The sequence below is a fragment of the Zootoca vivipara genome, chromosome 1, assembly GCF_965207765.1.
Source record: "Zootoca vivipara chromosome 1, rZooViv2.hap1.1, whole genome shotgun sequence".
Classification (NCBI taxonomy): domain Eukaryota; kingdom Metazoa; phylum Chordata; class Lepidosauria; order Squamata; family Lacertidae; genus Zootoca; species Zootoca vivipara.
The window spans coordinates 1,070,424-1,084,069 of record NC_142582.1 but is presented as its reverse complement, the minus strand read 5'-3'; the positions used below and the strand labels follow the sequence as shown (position 1 = coordinate 1,084,069).

At 42.2% G+C, this 13,646-nt stretch overlaps 1 protein-coding gene across 3 annotated transcripts in view; it reads right to left on the bottom strand.

The window, feature by feature from the left end:
• The window catches only part of RB1 (RB transcriptional corepressor 1), a 52,861-nt gene that overhangs the window by 1,965 nt on the left and 37,250 nt on the right, over positions 1-13,646 (bottom strand). For 2 of the 3 annotated variants that reach the window (XM_035139875.3, XM_088675612.1), the window contains exons 19-26: positions 13,272-13,411; positions 11,375-11,520; positions 8,886-8,990; positions 6,671-6,784; positions 5,875-6,041; positions 4,545-4,575; positions 2,909-3,051; positions 2,220-2,269 (exon numbers count right to left, since the gene is read on the bottom strand). In XM_035139875.3, coding sequence (XP_034995766.2) covers positions 2,220-2,269; positions 2,909-3,051; positions 4,545-4,575; positions 5,875-6,041; positions 6,671-6,784; positions 8,886-8,990; positions 11,375-11,520; positions 13,272-13,411 — 896 coding nt within the window. Of the gene's footprint in view, positions 1-2,219; positions 2,270-2,908; positions 3,968-4,544; positions 4,576-5,874; positions 6,042-6,670; positions 6,785-8,885; positions 8,991-11,374; positions 11,521-13,271; positions 13,412-13,646 lie in introns of all 3 variants that reach the window. The other variant, XR_015951514.1, reaches the window with a different exon arrangement.

The window sequence follows — 13,646 nt, the reverse complement described above, 5'->3', positions numbered from 1 at the left end:
CCTCCCTATACAGCAGGCTTCCTCAAACTTGGCCCTCCAGATGTTTTTGGCCTACAACTCCCATGATCCCTAGCTAGCAGGACTAGTGGTCAGGGATGATGGGAATTGTAGTCTCAAAACATCTGGAGGGCAGAGTTTGAGGAAACCTGCTATACAGGCTAAACTGGCTTCCTTCTGCCAGCTTGTGAAGAATCTATTGTTCCAACAGGCTTTTGGGAACTGACTGTTTTTAAGGAAAAGGCTGGTGCTATGTGGGTGGCGCTGTGGTCTAAACCACAGAGCCCAGGGCTTGCCGAACAGAAGGTCGGCGGTTTGAATCCCCGCGACAGGGTGAGCTCCCGTTGCTTGGTCCCTGCTCCTGCCAACCTAGCAGTTTGAAAGCACATCCAAGTGCAAGTAGATAAATAGGTACCACTCCGGCGGCAAGGTAAATGGCGTTTCCGTGCGCTGCTCTGGTTCACCAGAAGCGGCTTTGTCATGCTGACCACATGACCTGGAAGATGTACGCTGGCTCCCTTGGCCATTAAACCGAGATGAGTGCCGCAACCCCAGAGTCGTCCGCGATTGGACCTAATGGTGCTTTTATTGTAACGATCTCTGTGTTTTAACAGATCTTATATACATACACACCTTTTAATTCTATTAATGTTTAACTGTTTTTAATGACACCCCCCCAAATGTTTTAAGCTATTTCTATTTTATCTTTAAGCTGCCTTGATTCCCTTTCAGGCGAAAAGGTGTCCTGGGTGCCACTTAAGATTAAGTTCTCTGGTCAGTTCCATGAACACAGTAGAGTCATTCAGTGCATCAAAAATTCTACCTCTTCGTTTTGACTGGAGCACACATATACCCTGTCCATATGAGGGTATGGAAATCACCTATTACTACAATCTATCTCAATATCCTGAGCAATTTGGTCAGGGGGCTGATGGCACATCCCCCAGCACTAAGTTAGCTTTGGGATGCAGTATCATCATGTGTAGCATTCCTATGGAGAAATCTTCCCCTTTGGGGATTTCCAGCTTGCTGGACTCTGTGCCCTATCTGATATACCGAGTGATTCCCCCTCCAGTGCTTCCTTCCCTGCCTTTACTGTGGATTTTGTATTCAGAGCTTACTGTATCCCGCTGGTGTTCTCCATATGCCCCTTATATCAATGCTCTCCTCTAAGACCAAGCACGCAAGCTCACACTTGCGGACTCAGAAGCGTCTAGCATTGGCATATAAAGATTTCACAGAGGGACAGAATCTAGGCATTGAAAGTGCAGTGGTGCATGGCAGCAGTTCAAAGAGATCAAAGCACCACAGTCTAAAACCAAGTGCCAAAGACATTTGAACAAAATTTCACCTTCATCTCGGGGGAAAGATTTATTCTGAACTGGACCCTCCTCGGTTCCTATCAACTTTCCCCCAACAATCTGTTTTAAAGCTGCTTTGCCACCTTTATATTTTACGTGTCAATAGTTTGGTTCCATGCTGGTTCAAGGGCAGCTTGCCTCTCATAGAATCACAGAATCATAGAGTTGGAAAAGACCACGAGGGCCATCCAGTCCAACCCCCTGCCAAGCAGGAAACACCATCAAAGCATTCTTGATATATGCCTGTCAAGCCTCTGCTTAAAGACCCCCAAAGAAGGAGACTCCACCACACTCCCTGGTAGCAAATTCCACTGTCGAACAGCTCTTACTGTCAGGAAGTTCTTCCTAATGTTTAGGTGGAATCTTCTTTCTTGTAGTTTGAATCCATTGCTCCGTGTCCGCTTCTCTGGAGCAGCAGAAAACAACCTTTCTCCCTCCTCCATATGACATCATTTTATATATTTGAACATGGCTATCATATCACCCCTTAACCTTCTCTTCTCCAGGCTAAACATACAAGCTTGTACAGGCTTGGCTTGTCCCCAAATATTCCCCAGTGCCAAATAAGTCCAAACGTCCTCCTTGCAATACAGTCTCATCCACACATGGAGACCATGCTGTCAAGCTGTCCCTGGGCATCTCAGGCACCAATCTTTTATCCCCATCACAGGTGGCTTTCTTTTTGCTAATGACCGACTCCCCCACGACCAAGATCCCTCCACTCCCCCAGAGGCCTGAGAGGACAATTGCTCATGCCTTAAGGAATGGGTCCTTCTAAGGGATTGTTCCCCTCTTCCTCCTTTCCTGAGAATGTCACTCCATTATATTGAGAACTATTTTTTCCTGGCGACAAGAACTTACTCATTTCTACAAGCTTTTGTTGGAACTTGGAATCTCTAGAGAGGTGTTCCCTGTAGAGAGAGAAAAACCCAGTCACACAGTTACACAATACTCTGATCCAAAAAGCATGGTTGGTTGACGAGTGCCCCAGGGCAGCAAACGCGTATGTGCTTTCCCACTGCAAATCAGATGAGAACATGGATACATGTTTGGCAAACGGCACCGAATGACTTCCAGTGTACATTGCACCTAATCTCTGTGTGGAATTTCCAAGGGAGTGAAGGAATCTCCTTTGGCAGATCAGAACATAATTTAATAATTTAAACCAGACATAGTTTCTCATTCAAGTTTAATGTGTGTGTGTACACACAGAGAGAAATATACAGTCTACACCGCACTTTAGGCATTTGCATAATTTCATTTACTATATGAAATCAGTTATATAACCATCAAAACACACAGAGGCTTCACCAAAAATTTCCAGTGTCATTTGTAGAAGAAACAAGCGGCATTTCAATACAGCAAGACTTATGAGTTACAAGCAGCTGCTTTGGAAAATTCAGAAACTTCCTTATCACTTTGTATAAAAAATAAAACATGTTAATTGCCATAATTATACATACGTACACTTAACCAAACGTTCCATTCTCCTTTTAGAAAGTTATATCAATATAGACAATTGAATCCAACCACTTTAAAAACAAGCTCACCTTCCATCTGCTTCATCTTGTCCAATATCTAAGTGCAGCTTCTTCCTTAGAGGTTTGGGCGCTGTGCTCACTTCGGCATGGCGTTTTAGATTATGATCTCTGTTGCACACCATCTGGTTTATCTTCTGAAACTTTTCAGAAGTCTAGAATGCCAGAGAACCACACAAAAGTTGAAATCCATCAATTTATCTGAGAAATACAGTACTATGGGTTTGATTCAGTTACCCTTCTGTTTGTGGAGGGAGCAGATCCATCACAAGGTGCCATGGTGCTCCAAAGGTCTTTCCACCTTTCAGAGGGCGAAGGAGAAACGGGGGTAGATCGCTTCTCCTTCCCTTCCTCCAGTTGAACTTCATAGGAATGGACCTCTACCAAGCACAAGACTGGATTAACTCATCAAAGTCTCAGTAGGGAAAATACATCTTTCTTCCCTTCCGTATTCCTGAAACAGCCTCACATAGATTAGGATAGGGAGCTGGTGTTTATTTGTTTTTATTTTTTAATATCATAGCACTTACTCTCCAAACTCTAACCATCACTCCTTCTGGGATACTGTACTATAAGCTGCTGAGTGTTAATGGAGGGAGGAAACACAAAAAAACCTGAGCCCAAGGAGAGAATGGAAGTTTGAAGGTCCAACCAGCCTAGCGCAGGTGCACTGTAGTCCTTGTTCAAGCTTAGCTCAGGGGGCAGGGAGGCCACTCTTCCTTGCTACCCTTCACTATGCTAAAAGGTTCATGTAGGAACTGAGGTGGCAGATCCCTGCCTGAGACCCTGGAAACTCGCTGGGATAGAGGGGCCAGGTGTCTGGCTGGCTGGAAGGCAGATTCCTGTGATCTCACCTTTGCATGGTTGGAATGCAGCCAATGGGGCAAAAGTAAGGTCCCTGTCCATTTGCCTCTAGCCCCACTCACCCCTGGTGTGTGGCCCTTGGAAGGGAATCCAGACCTCAGGATGAAAGAGGGTTCCAACCCAGATGGTCCACTCAATACTGTATGTAGAAACCACTAGTCCAAACGCCTTGGTACTCGTATGTTTCGGCTCCCAAACGATCGAAACCTGAAAGTGAGTGTTCCGGTTTTCGAACATTATTTTGGAAGCCAAACGTCCAATGCAGCTTCCGCTATTGTTTCCGGTACACCCGCACAATCAGGAGCCAATCAGAAGCTGTGCTTTATGGACTTCCGGAATGCATTCTGTTCGAAAACCAAAGTACGACTTTATCTCATTTTTGTGTGGCTCTGCTCACTTCCAAACTAACTGAAATTCAACCACTTTAGTTTGCTATTAATGATGGAGCTGAAATCAGAAGGGCAGAAAGATGACCGGGGGGGGGGATGTTTAACCCTTTCCATGTTGGTAAATTTCCGCTCATAATTGCCCTCCTCAGGCTGCTCCTGTCTCACCTCAGTACAGGGGAATAAAAACAGATTCTTGTATCTTTTCGCCTGAAGAGAGACATGTAGCTTGATGGGTGCAAATTGTGAGGGGAAAGAGCCAACCACAAAACTCCTTCACACACACTCCTTCCAGATGTTCTTTATTTAAAAAGATGTAAGGGACATGCTGTAGCTCTGTAACGTGCATCTTTACCATAATACTCTAAAGCAATTATCATTTCAAACACAAAACTCACCCCAAAGGATTCTCCAATTGAGACCAATATTCTGCAAGAACAAGAATGGGATAAAAACATAACTTTCATTTTTCTATTAAACTAATGCCAAAAGATTACAGGCAACTTGCATCTTCTGCTTGTTTTACTTCTGCGATGGCAGCTTTGCATGTATGGGTGGGAAATAAATGAATAAATGGAAATTGAAGGAAACCCACTTTCCATTTATTTATTTTTGGCTTCACCTGCCTAAAGCTATGATCGTGGGAAGGAGGCGCAAGGACTCTAGGACCCTGCCTGAGCTCTCACTCCTCTTTCCTGAAGCCAGACTTGGGCTTTGAGAAGGCACCAGCAGGGCTCTGGGACCCTTGTGGAGGGAGTGGTTACGGGGTCTCCTGGCTTCACATATTTAACCAAACTGTTGCATAAGATGAGAGTTGCCTCATATACAAGGCGTGACATGTGAAAACCGTCACATCCACAAGAGAACATTGCACAATACTCCCCATAATGCTCAACTTGCTCCTTTTCACCCAGATTTAGGAAGTGCCAAGTCGTATCAGCTAGACATATCTTGTTCAAAGGAAAGAAATCAAAACCCATTTTCTTAACTCCCTAAACTACAACACAAACTACTCCTGAGGGGGAGGGGAGAGAATGCTACAGACAAGGATTGATAACCAATGATATCCATATGTTCAACCAGTCAGAGTGACGTTCCTAGTCTGGGCATAATTCTAATAGGCTGTTTGGAGGTGGTTCATTTATTTGACCCAACTAAACGAATTTTCTTGCTTCCCCTGCCCTTTCCCCCAGCTGCTTTTCTTCAGATCGCTGAAGTTCCTGTGTCAATAGCCCAAGTCAGAGGCTTCATTTGGCTAAACAAGTTCTAGATGAGATAATCATGACATAGCTAAAGTAGAAACTGAAAATCCAGGTTAAAAACATCAGACTTTTAATCCTTAATACTTTTTAAGGTTATCAATAATACTTCCACATTATCTTGAAAAAGTTTTCATATAAATCAGTAAATGACATAGCAAAAAAGTAAGTATTGCTTATAGTATAGTATAGTATTGCTTATGGTTAGTTTACTAGTTACTAGTACCGGTAGCACAATATAATGTAATATAATATAATATAATATAATATAATATAATATAATATAATATAATATACCCCCTATCTCCTGTAGCAGATATGGGGAAGGGGGATGAGATGACAGAGCCCCCCAAGCATTCACATAATGAAGATGTATAGCAAGAGTCTGATCCTTTCAGCCCAGAAACATTCTATCTAGCTCGTTTTTGTGTCTGATTCAGTTATTTGCTTAAAGAAACAGGTTACCTACTTTGACCTGGGTGTCATTTTAGTGGGGGACAACAGCCCCTCAGAGAATTTGTAGGGACTCTTCAAAGGTGAGATATAAATGTTGTTTCCCGCAGGGACACGCAAAGGGGAATGAGAAAACTTGTAAGGGCTGTGAGGAAGGTGTGGCAGGGACGATAATGTTGGAGGCTGTTAACATGAAAACATATGATTATTAACAACAACATAATCAATTAAACAGGCTAGTTCCTTGTTACACAAAAAAGGCCTTCAAGCTACTTGCAGCGTATTTAAAAACATAAGGGTAAGTAAGACTAGATTATAACCTTATTCTTTGGTGATCACTCGTAGCCGAGTAAGATTGTCTTCCATCAATATGGCCTTAACAGTGTCAGTTTATAATATAGATACATTCACATAAAAACTAATGTTGTTGGTTTAAAAATGCACAAAATAATCTACCTAACAGCAGCAGAAAGCTTTGACAGAGCATCAGTAGTGAAACATCAGCATCACAGTCCATCAAAAGCCTGGAGGAAAGAGGACGTTTTTATCTGGCACCAAAAAGATGTCAGCAAAGGTGCCAGGCAGACCAACCTGCAGAGAACATCCCCCCCCCTTGCAACGAGGATCCCCAGCTGAAAAGGCCCCCTCCCTGGTCCTCATCCTCAGAGCTTCCCTGACAGAAGGGACGTGGAGAAAGGCATGAGAGCTAATGTGGTTTCATATCAGGATAGGCATTCTGTAATCCATCCAATTAATTTTTGCTCATTTCTCTTAATTTACACTAGACTCAGGACAGGAGCACAACTACTTACCTTATTGGAAGCATATTGCAAAATGTTAGTTTTCAGCTTCTGCATGAATATTGAGTTGTAGAAGACTATAATGGAATCATATCTTCCTTCCCCAACCAAAACACACTTGAAAGTCTGGACAGGAATAGAAAGTTATATATAAGCTCTCTTTAGTATTTGCATTTTCTTCTATTCTACTCCATAGCACAGTCCTAATGGAAAGATGTCCCTCTGTGGTGGTTGGCTTAGCTTTAAAATTGCCTTTAGATAGGGCATTCCTGGATCTAACTCAGGAACTGCAAAAGTTCAAGACATCCTTTAAGTAACTAATGCATCCACACTGTTCAGCGTATGCTATCATTTTCTTTCCCCCCTTCTTATTGATACTTTCCCACATACAATACAATAAAAAACAAACAAATCTAAATAAAAAATGGAAAGGAGACAAAAGGAAAAGGAAACAAAATGAGAAACAGAAAATAGATTTATTTTATACAAAGCCCTCTCTCAAAGGTAGATCTTTACCCTTGCCTTAAACAAAAGGGGGTGGACCCTCCTAGCTCTCACCTGGGAGCTTCCCTTTCCCCTCCCAGCCCCCACCCCAGGAGGTTTTCCCTTCCCTGCCTTTCAGACAGAGTCCTTTGTCAACCATCACCTTCCTGTGTGTATTAACCCAGAATCGAGAACATCAAAAAGCAAAACAGGACATAAGCAAGAATAAAGTGAACAGAAGAAAAAGAATGAAAATAGGAGATCAAAATAATAAAAAAAGAAAAAGAGGAAGAAATAAAAAAGGACTTCTGATTCTTCATCTGTCAATTGTGTATATAAAGGTTATTCAGAATATTCAAAGTGTTCACTCCAGGGTGCTATCCAACTGTCTTCTAGGGCAATGTCCCGTGGTTCCTCCCCAATCTTTCAATCCCAGACACCTCAGGTTCATTCATTTTCCTTTCCACACAAAAAATCCAAAAGGGGCTCTTCAATTGTTATTATAACACCTTTATCTCCAAGAAATTCCAACATCTCTAATTAGAAAAATAACCCATAATTATTTACTTGTTGTACAGTGGTACCTCTACTTACGAATTTAATGCGTTCCGAACGCACATTTGTAAGTCGAAAAAATTTGTACGTCGAATCCCATAGGAATGCATGGGAGAAAAAATTTGTAAGTCGAAGCAACCCTATCTAAAAATTCGTAAGTAGAAAAAATCCTATCTAAACAGCATCCAAGATGGCGGACGGAGCTCCGTTTGCAAGTAGAAACATTCATAAGTAGAGGTACCACTGTATATTCATTAATTCATTCCCTGTCTTCCAATCCCTTTTCCTGCTGGCCATGATTTCCCATCCTATTTTAGAAAGAAAAGTTCCTTCCATTTCTGTTTCTTCCATTCTTTTCCCATAAGAATCACCAGTAGCTTCCTCTGAATTCACTTCCACTTGTACACAGGATCCTTTCCCTCTCAGTTCTGTCTCTGCCACCTCAAGATGTTTAATGTCTCTATCAATAGTCCCATTCCTTTCCTCCAGCACCACAACTCCATCATTTACCTGTTTCACTCCTCTAGACACCTGTTTGGGTCTCTGTTTCACCATCTGCTGTCTCTTGCTTTACCATTCCACTCTCATATTCAGGCAGATCCTGATCAGTATTTTCCCCCCAAAGGCCCTGTGTATTCTTTGGTCTGCTCTTTTTCTAATCTAATTTCTTTCACCATTCTATGCATCTCAGCTCTCAGCTCTTTCAGTTGCTCATCTAATAATTGCCGCATGATATCAATAATCAGTGGGGTGTTCAACAGTGTCTTTGCTATATTGGGTTCTGTTATTCTCCCCGTTAACCATCTCTGTCTTGAAAACTTGTATCTGTCTCTTTAAGTAAGCAGTGTGTTTCTTTCCAGCGCTAAAGAATCCAGTTTTACTTTTGCAGCCAGCACCTTCTAAACATGACAGAGAGTTAAAAGCAATATAAAATGAAGATTTTTTTTAAAGCAACCAGAGTGTCCTTATCTTTCTTAATGCTACCATTTCCTTATCATGATATTCAAATGTTTTTGACAATGGAGAAAGTCTTTTTCTCTTTTGTTTCAATTGCCTATCTCTGCTGGGACAAAATGGGATGGCAACACATTTTCACAATGCCATAATGTTTCAAAGAAATGTTAGACCCAACTAGCAGCTATAATTAAAAGAGCTATATAGAAAACTGATGCTGAAAGGTTTCCCATACCTCTTGATTTGCATTAGTGAGTTCCTTATATGCTGTCACAATAGTTTTAAACCTGAGATCAATGTTCTTCACCTTGCAGATGCCATACATGGAGCACATCATTATCTATGGAAAAACAGAGAGTGCCTGTCAGAACTGGACATTTTGCTCCTTCACAGAGGTGAACTCTAAGCAATAAAGATGAGCTCTAAGCAGCCACTCAACAAATGGAACTACACACAATTTGGAATTACCTAAAAGTTTAATTAATTTTATTTAAGATTCCTATGTTGCTTTTCTATTAAAAGCAGCTATACAAATAATAAAAAAACACACAAACACAATGATAACACAAGCACAAAAACCAGCAAGCACTTGAATACTCCACTTGTTAAAAAAGGGGGGGGGAACTTGCATGGTATGATAAGAAAAAAACCCATAAAGGATTTACGAACCATGTTATAAGAAGATCGTTATTTGAAGTATGGGAAAGAAATAAAGCCTTGTTAGAGACCAAGACGCCATGGTGGATCTCACCAATGGAAGTGATTATAGTGAAAAAAGTGAATATGGAAGGTGAGAGACCAACATATGAAAATTTTCTAAGACAATCGGAACAAGGTTGGAAACTGAAACCGTATGAAGAGGTGAAAGTATATTTGACGAGTTGGTTGCAATATCATCAAATTAATGATGTATTTGTGCAAGATAAAAAAATTGGTTTTGGGGAGAGAAGGTCCAAATTTCAAACAGAGTTGCTAGGGGGCAGAGTGAAATTGTTGTCCAAAATGTATAACTTGCTGGTAGAGTGGTATACTAAAGATGAGTTGACGAAAGAGGTAATGATAAAATGGGCTAAGGATTTTGGGCATAATATTGAATATGATGCGTGGTTGAAATTATGGAACCAAACAATAAAATTTACAGCATGTACTGCTTTGAAAGAGAATGTTTGGAAGATGATGTATAGATGGCACTTAACTCCAGTGAAATTAGCGAAAATGTATAGAATGAGTAATAGAATGTGCTGGAAATGTAATGAAAAGGAAGGGGACTTTTATCATATGTGGTGGAAATGTGAAAAGGTTAAAGGATATTGGGAAATGATATATAACGAACTGAAAAAGATATTTAAATATACTTTTCCCAAAAGACCAGAGGCCTTTCTGTTAGGACTGATAGGCCAAGAGATAACAAGGGAGGATAGTACCCTTTTCTTATATGCGACAACCGCGGCGAGGACATTATTAGCCCAAAAATGGAAAACCCAGGACTTACCGACAATTGGAGACTGGCAGACAAAGATGATTGAATATGCAGAATTAGCGAGACTGACTAGCAGGATTCGAAACCAGAGGGAGACAAGGTTTCTAAGGGATTGGAGTAAATTTGTGGACTATATGGAAATGAACTGTAAAGGTTTAAAGACACTTGCAGGCGTGAAATAAATCCTACGAATTGACCCTAAAGATTAGATACAAAGGAACTGCGAGATAAGAACTGATTAGAAAACCTTTTGAGGGGAGGGAGGGAAGTCAAGCTCGGCGGAGCATGTTTTTTTGGGATGTTTGTATTTTTGAATGTTTGTTTATGTGTTTGTTTGTCTTGTATAATGTTTTAAATGTGTTTATTTTGGAAAATTTAATAAATAATTATTAAAAAAAAAAGGGGGGGGAGATATCAATTTTAATATGCAACAAAATTTTAGAAAAACTGCACCAAATCAACCACTAAATGTTTGGGAGAATAAAAATGTTCTTAACTTGTCACGGAAACAACAACAGTATTTGTACCTCCCGCATGTGTTTGGGAAAGACGTTTCATAAAACCTGGGGCCATTACTGACAATGTATTCTATCTGGTCTCCACCCACCTAATGTTCACTAGTGCAAACATCTGAAGGAATAAAAAAAATTCCTTCAGTAGCACCTTAAAGACCAAGTAAGTTTTTATTTTGGTATGAGCTTTCGTGTGCATGTCCAAGGTGGACAGCCTACAAACGGCAAAATATGTGGAGGGGGGACAATCTATTGCTTTGGTATCCTGGATTTCCTGTCTGGGATGATGGCATTTATTACAGAGGTTCTGCTCTTACTTGGGGGGTAAATCCTAGAGGATAGTGCTGAGGGGCACACTCAGCTTAAGGCATATGTACCACGATGTTCCTGAGTGCTCTGTTTCTCACCAATGTTATTCAACAACTGCATGAAGCTGTTGGGGGAGGGGAGTTGCAGGGTGACAGTCAGGCTAAAACACAGAATGAGCTCAGACTTGCAAGGAAGGTAAAAAATAATAATAAATGTTTATTTGGCGATGTCTGAAGCAAGAGGAAGAACAAGCAAGTGGTATGTTCTCTGTGTGGAGAAGATTGAGAAAGGCTACTGGGTTTCTCAAAAATACACACTTACTTCGCAAATTTAGCATGTTTCTGAACCATGGAGAAGCTAAAAGAAGAAAGAAGCATAGGCTACACAAGACTGAAATCAGCTCACACCCGCCAGATTCCTTACCTGGTCTAAGTGCCGGTCTTTCATAAGTTCATATTCATTTTGCAGTGTGTGATGAAAGAGTGTCCAGATCAAATGTTCAAGTTCAGGGTGCTCAGACAGAAGACGCGAACATAAGTTTTTCAATCGCATATAAGCCAGCCAATGCACTAGAGAGGAGAGAGGAGAATCATCTTCAAATCACTGCTTGACACATAATATTTAGTGTTGCAGAAATTTAAAGCAAAGCACTGTGATTTTAAATAGAACCAACAGCCTATTTGGCAACAGAACAGCATTTCTCAAATGCATTGTTGCATTTTGCACTTTTGAGCTGAGCATGGTATGTACAGAAGTGAACTGCTCAGAAAAATAGATATGCTTTTGATGAATCTACTCTTGTTTTAAAGAAATTATGCGGCTTTCGTTTAAGAATATATACTGTATTAAAATGCATGTGTGTTATAGAGTTAATTAAAATGGTTGTTTCCCAGCTATTAACCAGCCAGTCGGATATTTGCAGGTTTAAATCTAATTCCCAGTATTTGGCAATATGTTTTTGCCCCTGAAAATAATGTAGGAACTAGCTATAAATCATTTAATTCTATTTCTCCTTTTAAATCACCTAGTAGGATCTCTTTCAGATACAGGGGGAAAGTGGTATTATATAATTTGCCAAATATCAGTCCAGTCCAGTGGTACCTCGGAACTCGAATGTAATCTGTTCTGGAAGTCCGTTCGACTTCAGAGGCATGACTTCCGATTGCCCGGCAGCTAGGTTTTTGCACAGCGGAAGCCATGTTGGACATTTGTGTTCCAAGTAACGTTCCAAACCCAGAGCACTTACTCCCGGGCTTTTGGCATTCGGGAGCCGAAACATTCGAGAATGGACATAATAATTAGCCATTATCAGAAGTATAAACCATACTGAATTTATGCAGATTTAGATGCCTTTGGTATACAGTGGTGCCTCGCAAGACGAATTTAATTCGTTCCAGGACTCAATTCGTCCTATGGAAAATTCGTCTTGCGAGTCGCGGTTTCCCATAGGAATGCATTGAAACTTAATCAATGCGTTCCTATGGGCTCCGGAGGAATGGCGGCAGCATGGGACGGGGCTTCGGAGAAGGCGCAGCTCTTCTCCGAAGCCCCGTCCCATGCCGGCTGTGTACGAGGCAGGGGGAGAGGGCTTCTCCCGCCCCACCGCCCCGCACACAGCCGGCATCGGACGGGGCTTCGGAGAAGGTCTCCGAAGCCCCGTCCCATGCCGGCTGTGTGCGGCAGTGCAGTGGCTGCACCCACCTGTCTTCCCCGGCATGGGACGGGGCTTCGGAGAAGGTCTCCGAAGCCCTGTCTAATGCTGGCTGTAAACGAGGTGGCGGGGGGGGGGAAGAGAAGCGCTTCTCCCCCCCCCCGCCGCCCGCCTGTCTTCCCCGGCATGGGACGGAGCTTTGGAGAAGGTCTCCGAAGCCCCGTCCAATGCCGGCTGTGTGTGGCGATGCGGTCGCTGCACCTGCCTGTCTTCCCCGGCATGGGACGGGGCGTTATTTATTTCTCCATTATTATGAATTGGCAATCTTCCTCAAATGTTCAGGACTGAAATTCATTCCCTCCCCTCCCTGCTCCAGACTGCATTCCTTCCCTTTCTCTTGATTATGTCTGTCATGGAATACAGAGGATCCAAGGGAGGCAGCCAATGCTGCTGCCCATGTGTGAGCAGAACAGAACTCCGCTCCTGCCGCTTTCTTGCTCTCCCCCTTGCAGCGCTTTACAAGCTCATGGAAGGAAGACCTTCTTGGAGCAGCTTTTTGGGGTGCAATGGTGGCAGTCATGGGAGGGAGAGAAAGGTAGAATCCTGTCGCAGTGGATTCTGCCCACTGCCTGAAAATAAAAATGTGTTACACACACACACACCACCAACCTTTTTTGTAGAACAGTGAGAGAGAAGTAGATTTATAAGGTTTTTGAGGATGGTTTGCCAATGCGTGCTGACCATCTGGAGGAGGATATACTGAAGCGGAAGAAACCTTTTTCTTGGGAGATTGTGTTGGGGACAGGTACCTATGGAAACAACGCAAAATCAACAAGAATGGAACACTGGATGCTAACCATGAATGGGACATTTATCGCAGAATAAGCGAGTGAGCCTACTGGGGGCTAACAATATCCTTCCACTTGCTCTAGGCAGGAAACGTGGCTAAACTTCATCATTTCCTCCACTGCTCCTCCCCAGGCTTACTGTCACGCCCAGGCCTAGATGGAAGCTCCTCCAAGATCACAGATAACGTGTGGAAAT